The sequence below is a fragment of the Peromyscus eremicus genome, chromosome 7, assembly GCF_949786415.1.
Source record: "Peromyscus eremicus chromosome 7, PerEre_H2_v1, whole genome shotgun sequence".
Classification (NCBI taxonomy): Eukaryota; Metazoa; Chordata; class Mammalia; order Rodentia; family Cricetidae; genus Peromyscus; species Peromyscus eremicus.
This window is the reverse complement of record NC_081422.1, coordinates 16366006-16387530: the sequence shown is the minus strand read 5'-3', so window position 1 is coordinate 16387530 and position 21525 is coordinate 16366006. Positions and strand designations below refer to the sequence as shown.

Sequence of the window (21525 nt, the reverse complement as noted above, 5' to 3'; positions counted from 1 at the left end):
TATTTTCAATTAAAAAATAGGAAAAAAATGAATGAAAACTTATAAGACAGAAACTTTTACAACATCTCCTCGCCCGCCCCTGCACCTTCAAAATTTTAAAAGTTGTGGTTTAATCCTTGTACATTAGAGGCTGAAGGTGGATAGCATGAGTTCCAGGGCAGGCTGAACTATACAGCCAGACCATATTATCAGAAAGGGTGTGTGGGGAAATGTGGAGCTAGGGATATAGCTCAGTAGTAGACTGACTTCCAATAAAAAGAAAACAAAAAACAAATAACAACAACAAACCAACCAAACAGAAAACAAACATATAATTATGAAGTAATTTAAGATGTCTGAGTCTTAAAAATCAATTAAAGGCATAAAGGGGACTCCAAGATGGCTCAGCATGAAAGGACACTTGCTACTAAGCATGACAACCTGAGTTTTATTCCTGGAATGCATATGGTAGAAGAATTGCCTACTACAAGTTGTCTTCTGCTATAAACCATGAAAGTGCTACCTTCTATAAAATAAAAATGTACGAGAGTAGCAGCGTCCCCCAGGCACTGCCCAAAGCACAACAAACAATACACAAAACACCAACTATGAAGAGATGGTTGTTATGAATATCTATGGGAAGTCATAATGGTGCCTGACTAAATGAAGTTTCTTATGCATCATACTGAGAAAGGACAGAGTATGACACACCATCCAGACCTATAGAGGCAAAAACAGAGTGACAGGAGGCTGACATGTAAGTAAGCAAAAAAGTATTAGCCACAATACTTATTGAAATTTCTGCCAGGAATGAAAAAGTATGGCTGGGAAAAATTTTTTTAAGATCATTTATTTTGAATAATTCTAATGAGTAAGAATATAGATGATGCCTTTTCCTCTTTAGCTTTGATCTATATTGATTTAGGACATGGGACATACAGGCTTGGTGGGTTCCCAGAAAAGAATAGGGTTTGGGACTCTGGATTGGTTGATTTTCTTTTTAAGAAGATTTCATTATTTATGTGTCTGTATGTGCACATGGGTATCCAGAGACCAAAAGAGGGAGTCTGACGCCTTGGGGCTTGAGTTACAGGCAGTTGTGAACATCTCAATGTGAGTGCAGGGAAATAAACTCTGGTCCTCTGTAATAGCAGCAAGTTTTCTTAACCACATAGCCATCTCTCCAGCCTCCGATTGTTCTGAATATGAAAAGTATGGGCCAGTGAGATGGCTCAGTGTGTAAAGGTGCTTGCCAAGCCATGCCTGACAACCTGAGTTTTATCCCTGGGACCCACATGGTAGAAGGATTGAACTGCAAGTTGTCTTCTACTCTTCATATGTGCACTGTGACATGTATGCTTATCCCACTCCCAATACACATACACACATAGAAAACAACCACAAATTTAAAATGACTGTAAAACATATGTTCCAAGCATTTGAGCTATTTGCAATCTTGAGGAATTACCAGAACCTGGGAGGATTGTATTATGATTCCGATCTGAAACGTACTCCAAAAGTTCATATACTGAAGACTTGGTCCCCAGGGCTGTAGTGTTCACAGTGTGGGATGTAAGAGATACCTGGATCATGAGGGCTCTGGCTTCATCAATGACTAATCCATTTATGGATTCACAGCTTAATGTGTTTTGGGAAAAGGACTTTGCTAGTTTGCTTGCTTGCTTGCTGCTTATTTATTTATTTATTTATTTATTTATTTATTTATTTATTTTACTTACTTACTTATATCACCTTTTACCTAAAAGTTGTGAAAGAGGAACAAGGACATTTTAAAGACCATGAGAACTGTATTATGAAATTTAGCTACTGTAAGTTATTATAGGGTAGCATGTTTAATAGTATGATAAGCCAACTAGAGAATCTACACCATACTAAAACAATGTTTATATTCCAAAAGTCCTCATATCACCAGCTTGCTACCCAGGAGTTGTAACAACCAAGATGAAATGGTGCTTAGAGGAAAGAAAATATATCACTCTAGGAATATCAGGACAGATATCAGAAGTTCAAAATAAACAATATCATCCAACAGGCCTTACTGCTGCCAGCAGTACTACATTTCAGGGCACATGAACAAAATTTCCATATAGTTGATTTCTTTTGGGTATGAATTATAATGTTTACTAAACACTGAGGATTAAGTTCATGTGACTTTCTAACATTCCTTACCTTCAAAGTTTTCTCAACTGTTGGAACAAATGAATTAAAAATACTTAGCAGAACTACAACCTTCTGTATGTCTTACATCAGTGTATTTCCCTTCACTGTGAAGTCTCACATATTTAGTAAGTTCCTAGGAAATAGTGTGGGCTTTAATATTTCTTTCCTTACATTCATGGGACATCTTGAGTATGGGTTCTTTCATGTTTTCAAAATAAACTGTCATAAATGGGGGCTGTTCCACATTAGTTTCTTAAAATTCTAAGTTCCAGTATGATGGAATCAAGACATGAGGGATTAAGGATTTTTGGCATTCCTCCTATCTGAAGTGATTCTGTTCACTGTGAGTTACTAGTGTTTGGTTAGTAGGTAAAGTCTGCTGTAGGCTTCCCTACATTCTCAACAAAAGGTTTCTCTCTAGTGTGGATTTTTTCATGGTGAATGAGGTTAGAGGATGAAGTGAAGGTTTTCTCACATTCCGTACACTCATAGGGCCTCTCACCAGTGTGAGTTCGGATATGTTCAGTTCGGCTTGAGGAAGTAGTGAAATCTTTCCCACAGTACTTACACTTATAGGGTTTTGTTCCGGTGTGAATACGAATGTGTTTAGTAAGGTATGAAAAATATTGAAAGGATTTCCCACACACATCACATTCAAATGGCTTTTCTACTGTGTGAGTTTTTAAATGGTCATGTAGCAGATTGTACCTACGATAGGCTTTCCCACAGTCTTTACACTCATAGGGTTTGTCTCCAGTATGAATGGTCAGATGTTTGCGTAGGTACGAGGAGTTGAGGAAGGCTTTCCCACATTCCTTACATATACATGGTCTCTCTCCACTGTGAGTTCTTAAGTGTCTACGCAGGTATGAGGAAGCATGGAAGACTTTCCCACATTCACCACATATATGAGGCATCTCTCCACTGTGAGTTTTTCTTATATGGTTATGTAGGTATGAGGAATTGAGGAAGGCTTTTCCACATTCCTTGCATATGTAGGGTCTTTCTCCACTGTGAGTTCTCACGTGTCTACGTAGATTTGAGTAAGAATGGAAGGCTTTTCCACATTCTCCACATATATAGGGTCTCTCTCCACTGTGAGTTCTTCCTATATGGTTCCGTAGGTATGAGGAAGTGAGGAAGGCTCTTCCACATTCCTTACATATGTAAGGTCTCTCTCCACTGTGAATTCTTATATGCTGACTAAGGCGTGGGGATGAAGCAAAGGCTTTCCCACACTCTTTACATGCAAAGGGCTTCTCTGAAGCATGGGTTGATATATGTGTTATAAGGCCTGACCTCTTAGCAAAAGCTTTCCCACAGTCCTTGCATTTATATGGTTTCTCTCCAGTATGAGTTCTAAAATGTTCCACTAGCCTTGAGTAGGTAGTGAAGGCTTTCCCACATTCCTTACATTCATAGGGTTTTTCTCCAGTGTGACTTCGTAAGTGTCTATTAAGATTTGAAGAACGTCCAAAGGCTCTTCCACAAATCTTACATGGATATGTTTTTATGGTGTGCACTTGAACAGAGGCATCAGGACTTGAGTGAGTAAAATGTTCAGTGTTGCAAGTACTGTGAGTTTTCATATGTGTCTTGAAATATGAATGCTCACTGAAGATTTCTCCACATTGTATATAGTAACAGAGTTCTTGTGCACTATGGCTTCTGACCTGTTGATAAAGGGATGATTTATGGTTAGAAAAATTTTCAGACCTATTGAAGGACTCCATTAAGTAAGGGCAGAAAAATTATGATTATTTTTGCCATTTTGACTACATCCAAGACTCCTATCCTAAAGTCTAGAACCATCAGTTTTAATTTGAAAAGATGCCTCAGTATTTTAGTATTTTTTTAAAATAATTTTTTAAAACTTTATTTTATGTGCATTGGCATGAAAATGTCAGATACCAGGGAACTGGAGTTACAGACAGTTGTGAGATGCCATGTGGGTGCTGGGAATTGAATCTGGATCTTCTGGAAGAGTATCCAGTGCTCTTAACCGCTGAGCCATCTCTCCAGCCCCTGAGCTATATCTCCAACCCCGTAGTTTTATTTTTGAGACAGGGTCTTACTATGTAGCCATGGCTGGCCTGAAGCCCAATATGTAGAGAAGGCTGGCTTTAAACTCATAGAGATCCACTTGCCTTTGCCTTCTGTATGCTGGAATTAAAGGTATGTGCCACCACACCTGATCTCTTGCCCTTTCTTCTTCCTCCTCTTCTTCTTCTCCTTCTCCTTCTCCTTCTCCTTCTCCTTCTCCTTCTCCTTCTCCTTCTCCTTCTTCTTCTTCTTCTTCTTCTTCTTCTTCTTCTTCTTCTTCTTCTTCTTCTTCTTCTTCTTCTTCTTCTTTTTAGAAGATGACTCTCTCTTAAATAGCTCTAGTTCTCCTAGAACTTGATATGTAGACCAGGCTAGCCTCAAACTCAGAGATCTATCTGCCTCTGCTTCCCAAGTGCTTGGATTAAAGGTGTGCACCACCACATCTGGCTTGGCCTCAGTATTTTAATGAAATTATTTTAAGAACCTCAGAAATCAGTAATATACATGCAGGAATGTGTACTTAGGAGGACTCTATCACCCCAAGTTTTGGCCTATACTCTAAGACATTTCTCTTAATAGGACGGATATTACTTCTCTTATGTATTTATCATTTGTGTTGATTTTCTACAAAATTCCCAATCTTTTCTGAGTGTGGTAAATAAGAAATCTGGTTAATATCATCAACACTGTTCTCTCCTGTTGATAAAGGAATGAATTATGAAGTATGTTTAACTTTTTTATAGCATGTTTAGAATTTCTGCCATGTTTTCTTTCAAATTGAAAAATGCAACTGTAGTTTCCATTTGGGTTAAGCTCAAAATAATTGTTAAGATATGCACAAAAGTGCCGTAAAAGCTAGTATCTAGTTACACATGTGGGGCCAGGTACTTGCGGAATTTCTTTCTTTTTTAGTTATACTGGGTGAGGTATGTAGATCTCACTGAGTTTGAGGTCTTCCTCGTCTACACAGTGAATACCAGGCCAGCCAGGCCTATGTGAGATCCTGTCTCAAATAAATACAATAAACAAATAAAATTACATTTATTTATTTTGGAGGGGAGAGTGCATACAGCAGTGTGCACCAAGAGGTAAGAGGACAACCTGTGAGAGTCAATTCTCTCCTCCTACCATGTGGGTACTGTGGATCAAACTCAAGTTGTCGGACTTGAAATCAAGAGCTTTTACCCATTGAGCCATACTGGCCAGAGGGATCTCTTAAAGAATAGGTTTTATGATAGGTTTGGGACACCCAAAAATTCCTTATATTCAAAATACTTCTAAGATACACTGCTGCTCCCTCCCAGTGCATGCTATTTGTTTTTCTCTACCGCCTATGAATGAGGGAAATAATATCTCTGGCCAATCTTACTGTTTGTATTCCACTGGAAGTCTGTGCCCTCAAAAAATCCTGACGCAATGTTGACTCTTTGGTGCCAAGTGGCATTTCCCATTCTGAAGATAAACAGAAAAACAAAATTAAGAGTTGGAGAAAAATAAATGGTCAGTTACAAAGTTAAAAGACATACAGGTTTTTTGATTGTTCCCACTGAACCTGGCTAAGAAGAAAGAAAAGTGTAATCATTTTGACCAGGTCAATAAAATGACTACACTAAGGATGTGAGTTTTAAATGTTTTATTTCAAACTGCCTCTTTGAAAATTAAAACTCATGGCAAACAAGAACTGTACTATTAGGGCTGTGAAGTAGCAAAGATCTGAGCAAAGAGTATATAAGACCATAAACATAAAACACAATAGGTCATTTTGCAAAATTACAGGAAAACCTGTGAAGGCAAAAAATAAGTCTATGAAGCAGAGGCTTTTGTACCTTTTCAGGTACACGGCCCACACATAAAGTCATCAAATGCATCTTTAAAAGATTTCACTTTAATTCTAAATACTTTCTTCACAAACTCACCTTGGAGATCTTCTCTGTGCAAATCTTCTTCTTCCAACCAGGAGATCAGACTGGGTTTGATGACCTCACATCCTTATACATGGCAAAGTGCATTCATGGAGGAAGTTCATGCAAAAGAGTATAAAAATCAGTATAATTCAGGAGCTGTTTGGTTTTTTTTTTTTGTTCTGTTCTGTTTTGCTTTGTTTTTGGTCAGGGTATCACTATGTAGTCCTAGAACTCGATATGTAGACCAGGTTGGCCTCAAACTCACAAAACACTGCCTGTCTTCCTCCCGAGTACTTCGATTAAAGGTGTGTGCCTTGGGCTGGAGAGATGGCTCAGTGGTTAAGAGCACTAGCTGCTCTTCCAGAGGGCCTGGGTTCAATTCCCAGTACCCACAACTGTCTGTAACTCCAGTTCTAGGGCATCTGACACCCTCACACCAATGCGCACAAAAGTTAAATAAATTATTTAAAAAATAAATAAAGGTGTGTGCCACCATGCCAGGACATGAAGCTGTGCTTCTAATGAAAACAGGGCAATTATTTCAGAAAGGTTAAACAAGCAAATACTGCCTCTTCTATGCCCTGATGATTAATTACTGCTGAACTAACACCCCAATGATGATTATATACAGTCTAAGAAAACACTAATACTTCAGGTCAAATAGAAAGTAAAGTGATACAAAGATAATTTTACTTTCAAACAGCAGGCTACATAGCATCAGATTCATCTAGGTTAAACTCACATAAGTAGGATGTACTCTGAATTTCTGACAGTATGTCAAAGGAAGAAAATGACTACATTTCTATATTCTTCTTTCTCTTGCTTTTTTGGGGGGCAGGGTAGTGCTGGGGATTATACACAGGGACTTGCATAGAACACCTAGCTACTTCCCAGCTCAATAAGTTTGATTTTTTAAAATTTATTTATTTATTTATTTATTTTGAGACAGGGTCTCACTATGAGCTCTAGCTGTCCTGGAATTCATTATGTAGACCAGACTGGCCTTAAACTCACAAAGACACATCTGCCTGTGCCTCTCAAGGGCTGGGATTAGAGCTATGCACCACCATGTCAAGCCAATAATTTATGTTTCTAACAAGGTGATTGGTAGTGATGCCATTCACATGATACAGCATTTTGCGAACTACCATAGAAAATTTAAAGGCACAGTGGCCCCTACTTATTCAAGGTTTCGTTGTCTGTGGTTAGTTACATACCACCCACCTGTCTTGGAAATATTAAATAAATTTCCAGAAAAGATTCATATAAAATGGCACACCATTTTGAGTAGCATTACAGAATCTCACACTATTCCTCTGTTCTACCTTGGATGCAATCATCCTTTGCCCATCAAAGCCACACTCCATCTGCTACCTGCTCCACGTCATTTAGCACCTTTCTGAGTAGCTTGCTTATTGCAATACAGTAAAACTTGCCAGACATGGTGGCACAAACCTTTAATCTCAGCATTGCACATGGGAGGCAGAGGCAAGTGGATCTCTGTGAATTCAAGGCCAGCTTGATTTACACAATGAGTTCCAGTTTAGCCATGGCTAAATAATGAGACTGTCTCAAAACAAAACAAAAAAACAGTATAGCGACACTTATGGGGCTCATGGAGCTCTCATTTTACTAATGGCCTCAAAACAACAGTAGTCATGATGGCAACTCAGATATGCCAAAGGGAAGTTGTAAAGTGTGGACAGGAAACCTGCATGCTGAGATGCTGAGGTTGCTATTATCTACTCTTAGCAGTTCTCGTTCTCTCTCTCTCTCTCTCTCTCTCTCTCTCTCTCTCTCTCTCTCCTTTTTTTGTTTTTTCAAGACAGGGTTTCTCTGTGTAACAACCCTGGCTGTCCTATAGACCCTATAGACCAGGCTCACTGAGATCCGCCTGCCTCTGCCTCTGAGTGCTGGGATTAAAGGCGTGCGCCACCACACCCAGCTCAGGAGTTTTATTTCTTGTTTGAGTGTTTTGCCTTGTATATGTATATGTGTACTATGTGCATACAGTGACCCAGAGGCCACAAGAGGCAGCCAATCCCTGGAAATCACAACAGGTAAGGTTGTGAGCTGCTATTTGGGAGCAGAGAACCAAACCTGGGTCCTCTGCAAGAGTAATAAGTGCTCTTAACTGTTGAGCTATCTCTTCAGCCTAATGCTAAAATCTACTCTCAGGCCAGACTTCCAAGAAGTCTCCAGCCAGATGTTTATGGTACATATCTGTAATCCCAGCACTTGGTAAGTGGAGATAGGAAGATCAGAAGTTCAAGGTCAACCTTAACTACAATGAAATCTTATTTCCAAAAATTAAATCTCTAATCTGTGAAATCAGGAAAAAGTAACTCAAAATGTTCAGTTCAGTTCATTTCCATCTAGTTCCAGTCATCCACTGGGAATCGTGGATCTTATCTTCCACAGACAGACTATGGTATTAGGACACAGTCTGTGTGCCTCCTACTTTCCATTGCATTCTGATCCTCAGGACACCCAGGATATACCATCCCTCTCCTCCCTAAGAAGCCATAAGGAGCCGTGGCAGTCCTACCCGCTGAGGCCAGGTTCTGGTAGTTCTCCAGCATCACTTCTCTGTAGAGGTCTCTGTGAGCTTGATCCAATAAAATCCATTCTTCTTGGGTGAAGTCCACAGCCACATCATCAAAAGTTACCGAGACCTAAATCACACACACACACACACACACACACACACACACACACACACACACAGAGTTTGAGTAAACAATAACATATGCACCAATGTTCTCCACAGTTGAAGAAGTGAGACCCAACACCCATACAGAAATCTGAGAGCTTCCATTGACTGCCCCAGGGCTTAGTGGTCCCAATACCCCTGCCCACACCTACACTTAACTTGTTGATATGTTCCAGTCATTTACTAATAATGACCCTCTGACAGGTGAACAAACCTTGCCACAACCAGACTAGAAGCCCTTTTCTCAATTTCTTCAAATGTACTTCTAAGCACATTACACGTTACCTTAACAGTGATAGATAAATACTACTACTACTACTACTACTACTACTACTACTACTACAAAAAAAAAAAAAAAAAAAAAAAAGGACACTAGATCTTCCTTATCATCTGTCAGAATAACTGAACTGGACATAATTAATGTGCATTTGGCATCATGAGTGTCAAGATTAATTAGTAATTATTGAAATCCTGGGATGATTTTCAGGTAACACCTCAACCATATCAGAGTCCCCACTCTCTCAGAAATTCCGCTAGGTACTCAGTTCTTCAGGGGCTTCTACTTGTTTTAGAAGCTCTGGACGTAAGTCTGCCCTGAAGAACATGTGTCTGCAAGGTAGGGGTAAGCATGTCACCTGTGGGGCACAGTTCCTACACACCTGGTAACAATTTGTCAGGCAATCAGCCACCATCTCTTCTACCGTTATCTTTTCTTCAAGAACGGAGTCTGAGTCCCTCCAGGGAGTTCCTGGAAAAGACAAAAGACATGAGAGCCCAGAGCTGCCTTTAATTCTTATACATTCTGACTCATTCTGTCTGCCATATCTCCTTTTCTGTGGCTGTGATAAAATACTCCAACAAAAGCAACTTAAGGAGAAGGGGCTTATGCTGGCTCACAGTTTCAGGGTGCAGCCCAGCACATCGTGGTGGGAAGGTAAAGGAGCTCAGAGCAACGGTCACATCACAGCCACAATCAGGAAGCAGAAAAGCAAGGGATGCATTGCTCAGCTCACTCTCCATCTTATACAGTCCGGGATCCTTGCCGAAGTCTTCCCCCATAAATTAACCTAATCAAGATAATCCCTCACAGACATTCTCAGAGGTTACCCTTAATCTAGATAGTATCTCAAAGGTGTGCCCAGAGATCTGTCCCCTAGGTGATATTAGAACCTGTTGACAATTAACAATAACCATTACACAACCCTAATATGAAACCCATGTAATCCTGCACACCTGAGAAAACTCACCCATAGACACAAACATGATGCCAGAACAGTCCTGTGTCACCCAGAAGCAGGAAACAAGTGGGCAGACCATGCTGCGCACTGGGAAAATGTCTCATAGGGAAGACAACTTCAAGTCAGAGAGGTGACGCTTTATTTTCCCCTAGTAATATATTTCATGAGGATTATATAGAACTTTTCAAAACACACATATAAGGAAGGCGTCAGACTTACCATCTGCATTATTATGGTTTGGGTACTGAAATGTTCTCACAAATTCATGTGTTGACTGTGCAATACTCCTTTACACTGTGTAAATATATGTCACTGTGACTGGTTTAATAAGAAAGCTAAACAGCCAGTAGCTATGCAGGATTTTCAGGGCAGAGAGGATGCTGGGGAAGAAGGGCGGAGCCTCAGGAGTCACCAGCCAGTCGGGGAAGCAGCAGCACAGAGAGTACACAGACGAGGCAAATGAGCCTCGGGACAGCACACAGATGAGTAGAAATGGGCTAATTAGGTCACAAGAGCTAGCTAAAAACACGTCTACGCTATTGGCTGGGCTTTCATAATTAATAAGAAGTCTCCGTGTGGTTATTTGGGAGCCAGCAATCCCAATGAAAACCTTCACCTACAGCTGACAGCTTTGGTAATACAGCAGTGTACACGTCCTTTGGTAGGTGACTGGGTCACGAGAGATCACCAGTTGATTAAACAATTGATTAACTATGGATACATAACTTAATGGGCTATTAGGAGGTATCAGGATTAGGGTGTGGGACCTAGATGGAAGAAGTAGGTCACTGAGGATGTGTTCCCAAAGAAATTATTTTTTTCTGCACTCTACCTCTTGCTGTTTCTGCTTCCTGGCTGCTGTGGGGTGGGCAGCTCCGTTTCACAGTATCTTTCCCACCATGATGTTCTGCCTCACCACAGGCTCAGAAACAGGGTCAAGAGAACTTTGATTAAAACCTCTGAAGCTCAGAGCAATAAACTTTTTTTTCCCTTATAAGATGCTGGTGTCAAGCTTTTCTTTGTTTTGACACAAGGTCTCATATAGTCTAGGCTGACCTCAAGCTTGGTATGTAGCCAAGGATAAACTTGAATTCCTAATCATCCTACCTTACCTCTCAAGTGATGGAATTACAGGTATGCACTACCATACATGGTTTATGTGGTGCTGTATGAAACCAGGGTCTTTGGGCATACTAGGCAACTGATCTACCAACTGATCCCAGCCCCAGTCACAATTTTATCACAGTGACAGGAAATTAATATGAGCATTTACTAGTCTACTAAAAGGTAAACTAAGCAAGGTAGTATGACTATTCAGGCTGGGATCATAGGAATCTTTATTATTCAGGGGACTTAAATCAGATTCCCTGAAAAGGAACAACAGGTCTGGCCATGGAACACAACAGCAGTTGCCATTCTGAAGGTGGAATTGCCCATATACTCCTTTTTTTATGCTAAGGCAACCTCACTTAGGTATCTCAAGGGATGGTGAAACTCAACACTTTATTCGGGGTTATCAGGAGCCTGCTCCTACCAATCATCAAAAAGCAATAGTTCATTATCATACACGAGCTCACTTTCCATATATGATGTAAGTAAAAGCTACTAAAGGCAATGCATCTTGTTTTTTTTGAAGATTTATTTATTATGTATACAATGTTCTGCCTGCATGTATGCTTGCAGGCCAGAAGAGGACACCAGATCTCATCACAAGATGGTTGTGAGTCACCATGTGGTTGCTAGGAATTGAACTCAGGACCCTTGGAAGAGCAGACAGTGCTCTTAACCTCTGGGCCATGTCTCCAGCCTGGCAGTGCACCTTGTAATAGGAGTATTATTAATAACACTGTCACTTACTGAAGACCAATGTGTGAACATGCAATATACATATATTTATATATAAACTAGTTGATTATTATTTTTAAAACTAATTACATTTTATTTTGTATATAGAGGAGTGTCCACCTTGCACATGTGAAAGTCAGAGAAAACTTGGTTCTTTCCTTCCACCATATGAATTTGGGGGATTGAACCCAGGTCATCTGGCATGGGGCAAATGCCTTTACCAGACGAATCATCTTGCTGGTCCTATATAAACCTATTTAATTACCTCACCAACTCTTCACAGTAGGCATAATGGAAAAACAGGTCTAGACACTGCAAGTAACTGTTTCAATATGTTAGTTACATAGTGGTGAATTTAGACTGAATGCAGGAAGTTGTTGCAAAGTTCTCATCTTCTGTCTGTCATGTTTTATTTTCTAAGACCGGAACTAGAGATTCTCCTGCCTCAGTTTTCCAAGTACTGGGATTAAAGGCATGTGCAGCCACGCCTGGCCTTAATCTCCTGTGATTGTCATTCTTGCCTCAACAGGCTCAGAAGTACAGCCGAGACCTGTACTGTACAATATAATATAGTAGTGACTTCCACAACTACGGCTGATCACTTCTATGAAGTCATGATTTTTTTTTTTGAGACAAAAATCTCATGTAGCCCAGGCCGGCCTTGAACTTGCTATAAGACTGAGAATGACTTTTAACTCCTGATCCTCCTGTCTCCACCTCCCAAGTATTAGAATTACAAATATGTAATACCATACCTAGCTTGAAGTTAATATTTCTAAAGGTTTGGTTTGTTGGTTGGTTGGTTGTTTAAGACTAACCTAGAATTTGAGATGTAGGACAGGCTAGCTTCAAACTCACAGAGATCCATCTGCCTTTGCCTCTCAAGTCCTGCCATACCCAGGTGAACTATAATTTTACGGTGTCCCGATTGACTGGTGTTTTTTGTTGTTATTGCTATTGTTTGGCATAGCACTCCCATCCCGTCCATGCTAGGCAGACACTACTGTTGAGCTACACTGCCAGGCTCCAGTTCACCTTTAACACGTCTTACCTCACAGATGGACCAACTGAAGAGCAGGCCAACCCAGTGGTTATTTTCCTACTTCCTACATGTGTAACTATATATGGACATTCTTGGCAGCTGGCAGAATCCCTTCAATTAGCTGTCTGGCATATAAAGTGGAGGCTTTTATGATAGAAGCAAGCAGAGCTGGGTGTGGTAGCCCACACAATCCACACACTTGGGAGGGTGAGGCAGAAGGATTACTACAAATTCCAAGCCAACTGGAGCTACATAGCAAGATCCCGGTCTCAAAAACTGAAGAATCCCCTTCTCATTCTTCACAGAAATAGAAAAACAAACAAACAAACAAAACCAACACCAAAACTACCTTAAAATTCATATGGAACCACAAAAGACCTTGAATAGCCAAACAATCTTAAACGAAAAGAACACAGAGTCAACAGTCATAAAAACAATATGGTACTGGCACAAAAACAGACATGTAGGGGGGCTGGAGAGATGCCTCAGTGGTTAAGAGCACCAGCTGCTCTTCCCAAGGACCCACGTTCAATTCCCAGCATCCACATGGTAGCTCAGTCATCTGTAACTCCTGTTCCAGGGGATCCAATGCCCTCATACAGACATACCTGCAGGCAAAACACCAATGTACATAAAATAAAAAAAAAAAATTATATTAAAAAAAAGACATGCAGACCAATGCAACAAAATCAAAGATCCAAACATAACTTCAGCATTTAATATTTGACAATGATACCAAAAACATAAGCTGAAGAAAAGAAACATCTTCAACAAATGGTGCTGGGGAAATTGAATGTCCGCATGTAGAAGCATAAAAGTCGACCCATATCTACCACGTTGCACAAAAGCTAACTCCAAATGGATCAAAGGCCGAAACCTGAAACCTGAAACAGTGAAACTGTTAGGAGAAAACATAGGTATTATCCTATATCATATAAGCATAGGAAAAGACCTCCTGAGTAGGACTCCATTTGCGCAAGAATTAAGTCCAACAATTGCCAAAACTAAAAAGCTCCTGTGCAGCTAAAGAAACAATCAACTGGAACTAGGCAGATCTCTGTGAGTTCGAGGCCAGCCTGGTCTACAGAGCGAGATCCAGGACAGGCGCCAAAACTACACAGAGAAACCCTGTCCCAAAAAACAAACAAACAAACAACAATCAACTGGGTAAAGAGGAAGCCCACTGAATGGGAAAGAATCTTTGTCCACTGGACATCTGACAGAGGATTAATACCCTGAATATATAAAGAGCTTAAAAAAAAAAAAGGAAAGAAAGAAGAGAAAAAGAAAGAAAGAAAGAAACAAAACAAACAAACAAAAAACCCACAAATGACCCATTCATAAAATGGGCCTGGGACCTGAACAAAGTTCTCGAAAGAAAACAAAGTTTCAACAATGTTGATCATCCCTAGCAATTGGGGAAAAGCAAATCAAAACAACTTTGACGGTAAAGCTCAACCAACAACAAATGCTGAACAGAGTGTGGGGGAAAGGAACCTTCCTTATTGTTGGGGGGACAGCAAACTGGTACAGCCACTACAAGGATCAGTGTAGAGAATCAATCAATCAATCAACCAATCAATCTTTCTCTCTCAGGTTTTTTGAGATACAGTTTCTCTGTGTAGCCCTGGCTGTCCTGGAACTTGCTCTATAAACCGGGCCAGCCTCAAACTTAGAGATCTGCCTACCCGTGCTTCCCAAGTGCTGGAATTAAAGGCATGCACCACCATCTGGCTCAAGTGTGGAGAACTCTCAAAAAGCTAAAAATAAATCTATCATTTGACCCAGCTATACCACTTCTTGGCATATGCCCCAAGAACTCAACATCTACTCCACAAATACTTGCTCAACCATGTTCATTGATGTTCTATTCACAATAACTAGAAACTGGAAACAACATAAATGTTCTCCAATTGACAAATGGATAATGAAAATATGTTACGTATACCTTATGGAATACTATTCAGCTGTGAAGAAAAAATGAAATCATGAACTTTGCAAGTAAATGAATGGAACTACAAAAGATCATAATGAGTGAGGTACACAAGACCAAGAAAGACAGACGTCACGTGTTCTCTGTCACCTGAGGCTCCTAGCTCCAAATCTTCTGATGTGACTATACAACCTGGAGTAGCTGTGGAAACCAGGGAAGTAGAAAGGACCATTGCTGGAGTCAGGAGAGTGGGGTAGTAACAGAGAGGAGAATAGCACAGTATGATTGATCTGAAATGGGAAATAGGAAAAATGGGGGAGGGGCCTTAATTAGGAAGAGGGAGGGAGAAAATACAGAAGGAGAGAGGAGGGTAAAATAATAGTAAGGATGTCTGAAAAAGTTGTAAGAAATCATACTATTAACTATTTACTTAAAAAAACCTATAATATACACATAAGTCTGTATAAATATACATATATAGTTAAAATGAAAATTTCTCATCTGAACTGACAATGTTCCCTTCAAGAACTTAAGATCACTTAACAAAAAACCTAATACCAGGCATGAGAAGTCCTCTTTTGAGTTGTTGGTTGGGCAGTCCAAGAGACTTCTAAAACATACAGGCTATTGCGATTACCCTTGCTTGCCCCCCAGAGATTGAAGGAAGTCCCTATTGCTGAAGACATCATGCATTGATATTTATGTGTGTAACAAGAATTAATGGAAAGAGGCAATAAATATGAAAGAGAGCAAGAACAAGGCATATGGAAGGGTTCAGAGGAAGAAAAAGGAAAGGAGAGATGATATAAATTACAATCTCAAAAATAAAAGAGAGAAATTGAACAAAAAAGAAATAATTGGGGAGTCTTGTAAGTCTCTACCCTCATGCACAATAAACCAGATGTAATAAAGTGCCCTTGAGAAGTTTAGAATTGAATACCAACATGAAAGACTCGATATAACTAGCAATCATGCTAATTAACCCATCCAACACAACTTATTGTTGTCTTCACCTGACCTACTGCACTAACCCTTTAGAAGGTTTCATTGGCCAGTGTAAAGGTCCCTGAGTCTTGAAGTAAAACCATCAGCTACATGAAAATAAGCAGGTGGTCATACCAATTGTTTTGTTTTGTTTTGAGACAAGACTTCATTATGTAGCCCAGGCTAGCCTTGTGATCCTCTGCCTCACTTTCTGAGTCACTGCAGTTACTGGCCTCTGCCATCACACACATCTTCAAATGATTGTCAATATGGCATATACTGACAAGGTTAATGTTATTTTCCCCTTTCTCGTTTGTAATGAACAGAAAGCAGGTCGCATTGGCCTGACAAGATGAATAAATAGGATATCTTTATATCACCATCCCTCTTATCTGTCTACTCTCCTGGTTTGTACCATAACAGTCCCCAGAAGACTTGACAGAGCATGAAGCAGCCCACAGGTAAACTATGGTGGCATTGTGTTGATTGGATTCAACGACTTAAAAGTTTCAAAGTTCTATAAAAACTTTTGTAAGAGATCCACAGCTGGGATAGTGGCATGTGACCGGGGAGGCAGAGGCAGGCAGATCTCTGAGTTCCAGGCAATCATCATTTACTTATCCAGCTCCAAGCCAGGCAGGATACACAGGGAGGCATGGTAATACACACCTGTAATCCCAGCACTAAGGAAACAGAGGCACGAAGATTGTCAATTCAAGACCCTCTAAGCTACATAAAGAGACTTTATTCAAAAGTAAAACAAAGGAACCGTACCACCCACTTCTCCCTCACCCCCAGTCATGCAGGAGTGGGAGGTGGGCTGGTGAGATGGGTCAGCAGGTGAAGTACTTGCTTGCCCGCTGACTGAGTTCAATCCCCAGGACTCAAAATAGTAGGGGGACTGAAAGTTGTCTTCTAACCTCCACATGTCTGTTGTGGCATCTTTGCACATACACACACACACACACACACACACACACACACACAAATATGGAAGTATACCAAAAAAATTGAAAGTGTGGAAGATTTAGGGGTGAGATTTTCTAAAGGTTCAGTGCTGTAGTCAAGACATTCATTTGAAGATTTCATTTAGGTTATTGCTCCTCATACCAACCCAAACGAGACACTTTACAGAAATTTGACTTTGGAGTGTAACATTTCCAAATCTGAATGTGTTTTAACACATCTGCAGTCACCTATAGCCTCCAGTTTCAAGTGCAGGCCAGAACCAGTTAAGACAACTACAGCAGAAGGGGACTCAGCAGGCAAAGGGGCTCGCCACAGAAGCCTGGAGACCTGGATTCAATCTCCAGACCCACAAGAAGAAAGAATGGACTCCATCAAGTTGTCCTCTGGCCTTCATGTGTGTGCTATGGCACATGCACAGCCACATCCACCATACACATGTATACAAGAATAATAAATGTTTTTAAAGATTACTTATTATGTATACAGTGTTCTGCCTGCATGTGTGCCTGACGGCCAGAAGAGGGCGCCAGATCTCATTACAGGTGGTTGTGAGATACCATGTGGTGCTGGGATTTGAACTCAGGACCTCTGGAAGAGCTCTTAACCTCTGAGTCTTCCCCCCAGCCCATAAATATAAAGCTTTAAAGCATATAATGCAAGGTTTTCAAGTCCTGATCTGCATCATTCAGCAGATCCAAAGATGTCCAAGTGCCAGACAACACCTTAGCCTTCTTGGTACTTTAAAGCAACCCTGAGCCTTTTGTGTATCTGCTTCTGGAGGCTAAACTCAGAGCCTCAGGTTTGCCGAGTAACTTCGATACCATTGGCTACACACACTCCACGCACCATGCCCTCTTTTAAAGATGAACTCTTCTGCTTTTGAGAAACAGTTGTGGCTCACGACCAGAACATTCACAGGGTGACTACAGACACACAGTTACTAAAGCAGAAGTGAGTAATTCCTGACCATGCGGCCCAAGAAGCATATGCTACTTACCACCAACTTTTACTGCAGTTTACAAACCTCCTCCCTTGGAGCTATTGTAAGTACATAGAAAAGAAAAGAAAGAGGAAGAAACACAGGCATTTTTAAACATCCCATGAGACTTCAATTAGAAATAGCAAAATGTATGATTTTCTTAAAGAATGTAAAACTCTTCAAAAGTTACTACAGAGCCAGGCATGGTGCTAGACACTGGAAATCCCTACACCTGGGAGGTAAAGGCTGGCGGATCAGGAGTTCCTCAGTTACATAGCAAGGCTGAGGCCAGCCTGGGTTACGTGAGACCCTATTTCAAAGAACAAACAGAGGCCATGGAGGTGGATCGGTGAGTAAAGGCCAAGCCATAAAACCCAAGTTTGAGCTCCAGCACCCAGACGGTGGGAAGAGAACCAACTCCTGCAATTGTCTCTGACCTCCGAGGCAGGGGAGTTCCTGTTTTGAAATTCTCTAAGGATGCACAGGCCTAGGAACTTCACATGGAGAGGGCGGAGTACTCTTGCTTTCACCAGCAGAAGGCCTTAGTCACACAGTATCTACATTTATGTACAAAATATTCAGGGCGGGGGTGTGTGGCTCACTGAATGAGCAGTTTTACTAGCAGTAAAGTCAAGGGGAGAGGTAAAGAATGAGAGAGCAGAGAAAGGAAAGGCAAGGAAAAGGAAGGAAGGGAAAAAAAAGGAACGATTAAAGAAATAAACATTCAGGGGGGTGTGGTGGCGCACGCCTTTAGTCCAACACTACGGAGGCAGAGGCAGAAGGATCTCCACGAGTTCGAGGCCAACCTGGTCTACACAGCGACTTCTCCTGCAGCTAAATAAATAAATAAATAAATAAATAAATAAATAAATAAATAAATAATAAAATAAACATTCACATTCACTCCCAAACAGAAATGTTTATTCCTAGACACCTAAGAATACTTTTTCTACCCCAATGTCCAGTGTCATGTGACAGAATTAAACAGACGATGTCAAGACAAAGCCACGCTGTGCGTGGGCAGCTTCCTTCACAAACCCCAGCCCGCGGCGCTCACCCGAGCTCCACGATCGCTGGGTCGCGCGGAGGAGGCGGCGGCTGCAGGGCGATGCCAGCGGCGGAGTTCTGTCCCCTGGAAGACTGACTAATCTGCAAGGCGGCTGGGGAGTTTTCTGCAGAGGGGGCCGAGCCCACGGCAAGCCCCCGGGAGGCCGGGGAGCGTTCTCAGCGGCGGAGGGAGGCGAGGTGCACGTGAGACCCGCCGGTCCCCGGCTATGGGCCTTCGCGGACACAGCCACGCCCTAAACTGACCCTTCACGGCCGCCGTCGCCTCCACCTCCGCGACTCCCTAAGAGTAAAGATGGATCAGAGGTGGAGAACGGCACTGCGAACTACAGGATGCAGCCATCGCTGGGGGGGGGGGGGCTATGTGGCGTCACTTCCCCTTCCGTTCTGGAGTGTAGCCCGGGAGATTCGGGTCTCGGCCGTGCTGGACCGACAAGGAATTCTTGGAGCGGAGAAATGGCTCTGGGGTTAAGAGTGTTGCTCTTGCTGAGGACCCAGGTTTGATCCCAGCACCCAGATGGCGGCTCACAGTTCTCCGTAACTTCACCCCGTCTGACTTAAATCTTAAATCCGTCTCTCTGTGTCTCGCTCCTTCTCTCAAGAGGCAAAGGCAGGCAGATCTCTGTGAGTTCAGGGCTAGCCTGCATAGTGAGGCAGAGGCTGAGATGATTCTGGAGCCAAATATGAGCGACTATGGTCCAGGAACACAGATTTGAAGTTACCCCAAATTCCACATGCAAATGTGGTTACTCTTTCACAAAATAATAGTAACAGAACAAAGAAAATTATAAAGCATGTAACAGACCTTAGCACAGCTGACGCCATGATGGAAGTATCATTCAGGCTGTAAAACTCAGCATGTAGACAGCACCACCTGCTAAAACAAAGGCCTAATCCATCCAAATCTATAGTTATGAGAAAGTTTCTAAATGAAATAACCTTGCTTTTTGGCTTCTGTAGTTCTGCTTCTGGCTAACTGTTCTTATTAAGTGAAGTATGTCAACATGGTTTTGTGCTTAAAAGCTCATGCTGAGAAAGCCTCAGGGTTATACTGGGATCTTGACCACCCAGTGTAGTCACCAGTTGGCTAATAAAGACATTTAATTGGCTTAAACTTGTGTCCGAGCAGTCTTCTCTGGTGGATACCCCACAACAAGCACAATCCCAGATACATTGGTGGAAACATCAGGTAGGTCTGTTTCAGAAAAAGGAGAAAAATCTCCTCTATAGGCATCAGATACAATCTTAATCTTTTGTTTAGTGGAAGCTACTGCTGTTCGTACAGACTTAATAGTCACAAAGATATTAGGTCACACACAGGGCAAGAAATGGCTACTAAGGCTACTAAAGACTGTTGGATTTGGTCAAAGGCTTTTCCTGCACCTATTGAGGTGATTGTGTGGCTTTTGTCTTTAAGTCCATTTATGTGGTTTATTACATTTATTGACTTGTATGTGTTGGACCATCCCTGCATTTCAGGGATAAAGCCAATTTGCTCTGATATAATACTCTTAAAATGTTTTTTAAAGTTTTAAAATTATTTATGCCTTTTATTTTATGTGTGTTTTGCCTGCATATATGTCTGTGCGCCACAGCATGTTTGGTGCCCATGGAGGTCAGAAGGGGGCGTCACATCCCCTGGAACTGCGGTTTACACATAGTTGTGAACTAGCATGTGCAGGGAATTGAACCTGGGTCCTCTGCAAGAGCAGTAAGTGCTCTTAACTGTTGAGCTTTCTCTCCAGATATAGATACATGCATAACCCTTTAAACGTATGCCTTCATTCTGTTTGCAAGTATTTTAATGAGCATTTTTTGTGTGTCTCTGTTCTGTTGAGTCTGTTTTTGTTGGGGTCTTTATCTGTTTTTGATATTAGACTGATATTGGGTTCATAGAAGGAATTGTGGAGTGCTTCTGTTTCTCTTCTCTTTCTTTCTTTCTACAATTTATGAGGGCTGGCTATAGATCTTTAATAGTCTGATAGAATCCTCCTGTGAAGCCATCTGGCTTTTTGTTACAGTTTCAATCTCCTCATTTGTTATGGGTCTTTTTAGGTTGTTGACTTCTTGGTTTAGTTTTGGTGGTTTGGCTGAATCTAGAAATCATCTATTTCTTTTAGGTTTTTCCAACTTAATGAATTACAGGTTTTTAAAATATTCCCTTATAATGTTCTGAATTTCTTTAGTGTATATTTCCCTGTTGATTTCTAAATCTGTTAATTTGGGTCCTCTTTTCTTTTCTTTTTTTTTTTTTTTTTTTGTCTTTTGGTTAGTTGGGCCAAATGTCAGTCTTACTTACCTTCTTAATGAACCTGCTCTTAGATTCAGTGATACTTTATATTGTTCCAGGGCATGTGATGGCTTCTCCTGACCTCCATGGGCACCAAACATGCATGTGGCACACAGACATCTATGCAGGCAAAACACACATAAAATAAAATCAGTCTATTTCATTGATTTCTGCTCTGATTTTTCTTATTTCTTGCTATCAACTGGGTTTGCATTTGGTTTGTTTTTGTTCTTCCAAACTTTTGAATTGCATCATTAAGTCATTTATTTGTACTCTCTGATTTTTTAAAACGTAGGCACTTAGAGCTATACATTTCTCTCAGCATTCATTGCTTTCAATTTATCCTGGAAGTTTTGTTGT

At 41.0% G+C, this 21525-nt stretch overlaps 1 protein-coding gene across 1 annotated transcript; it reads right to left on the bottom strand.

Annotated features, from left to right (window-relative positions):
- Positions 1 to 388: 388 nt before the first annotated feature.
- On the bottom strand, positions 389 to 19187 carry LOC131914756 (zinc finger protein 778-like). The gene is made up of 6 exons (XM_059267393.1): positions 18868 to 19187; positions 9480 to 9568; positions 8656 to 8782; positions 6120 to 6191; positions 5573 to 5655; positions 389 to 3833 (listed from the first exon to the last, which is right to left on the bottom strand). The coding sequence occupies exons 2-6, from the start codon at positions 9510 to 9512 to the stop codon at positions 2523 to 2525; spliced, it is 1626 nt and encodes a 541-aa protein (XP_059123376.1). The 5' UTR covers positions 9513 to 9568; positions 18868 to 19187; the 3' UTR covers positions 389 to 2522.
- Between the last annotated feature and the right edge of the window lie 2338 nt (positions 19188 to 21525).

Excerpts from the sequence above, each read along its gene's own strand:
- LOC131914756 (XM_059267393.1), bottom strand. The coding sequence starts at position 9,512 with ATGGTGGCTGATTGCCTGACAAATTGTTACCAG. Across the intron at positions 8,783-9,479 it reads GCCTGACAAATTGTTACCAG|GTCTCGGTAACTTTTGATGA; the intron begins GTGTGTAGGAAC and ends TGTGTGATTTAG. Across the intron at positions 3,834-5,572 it reads CTTCCAGTGGAATACAAACA|GTCAGAAGCCATAGTGCACA; the intron begins GTAAGATTGGCC and ends CTTTATCAACAG.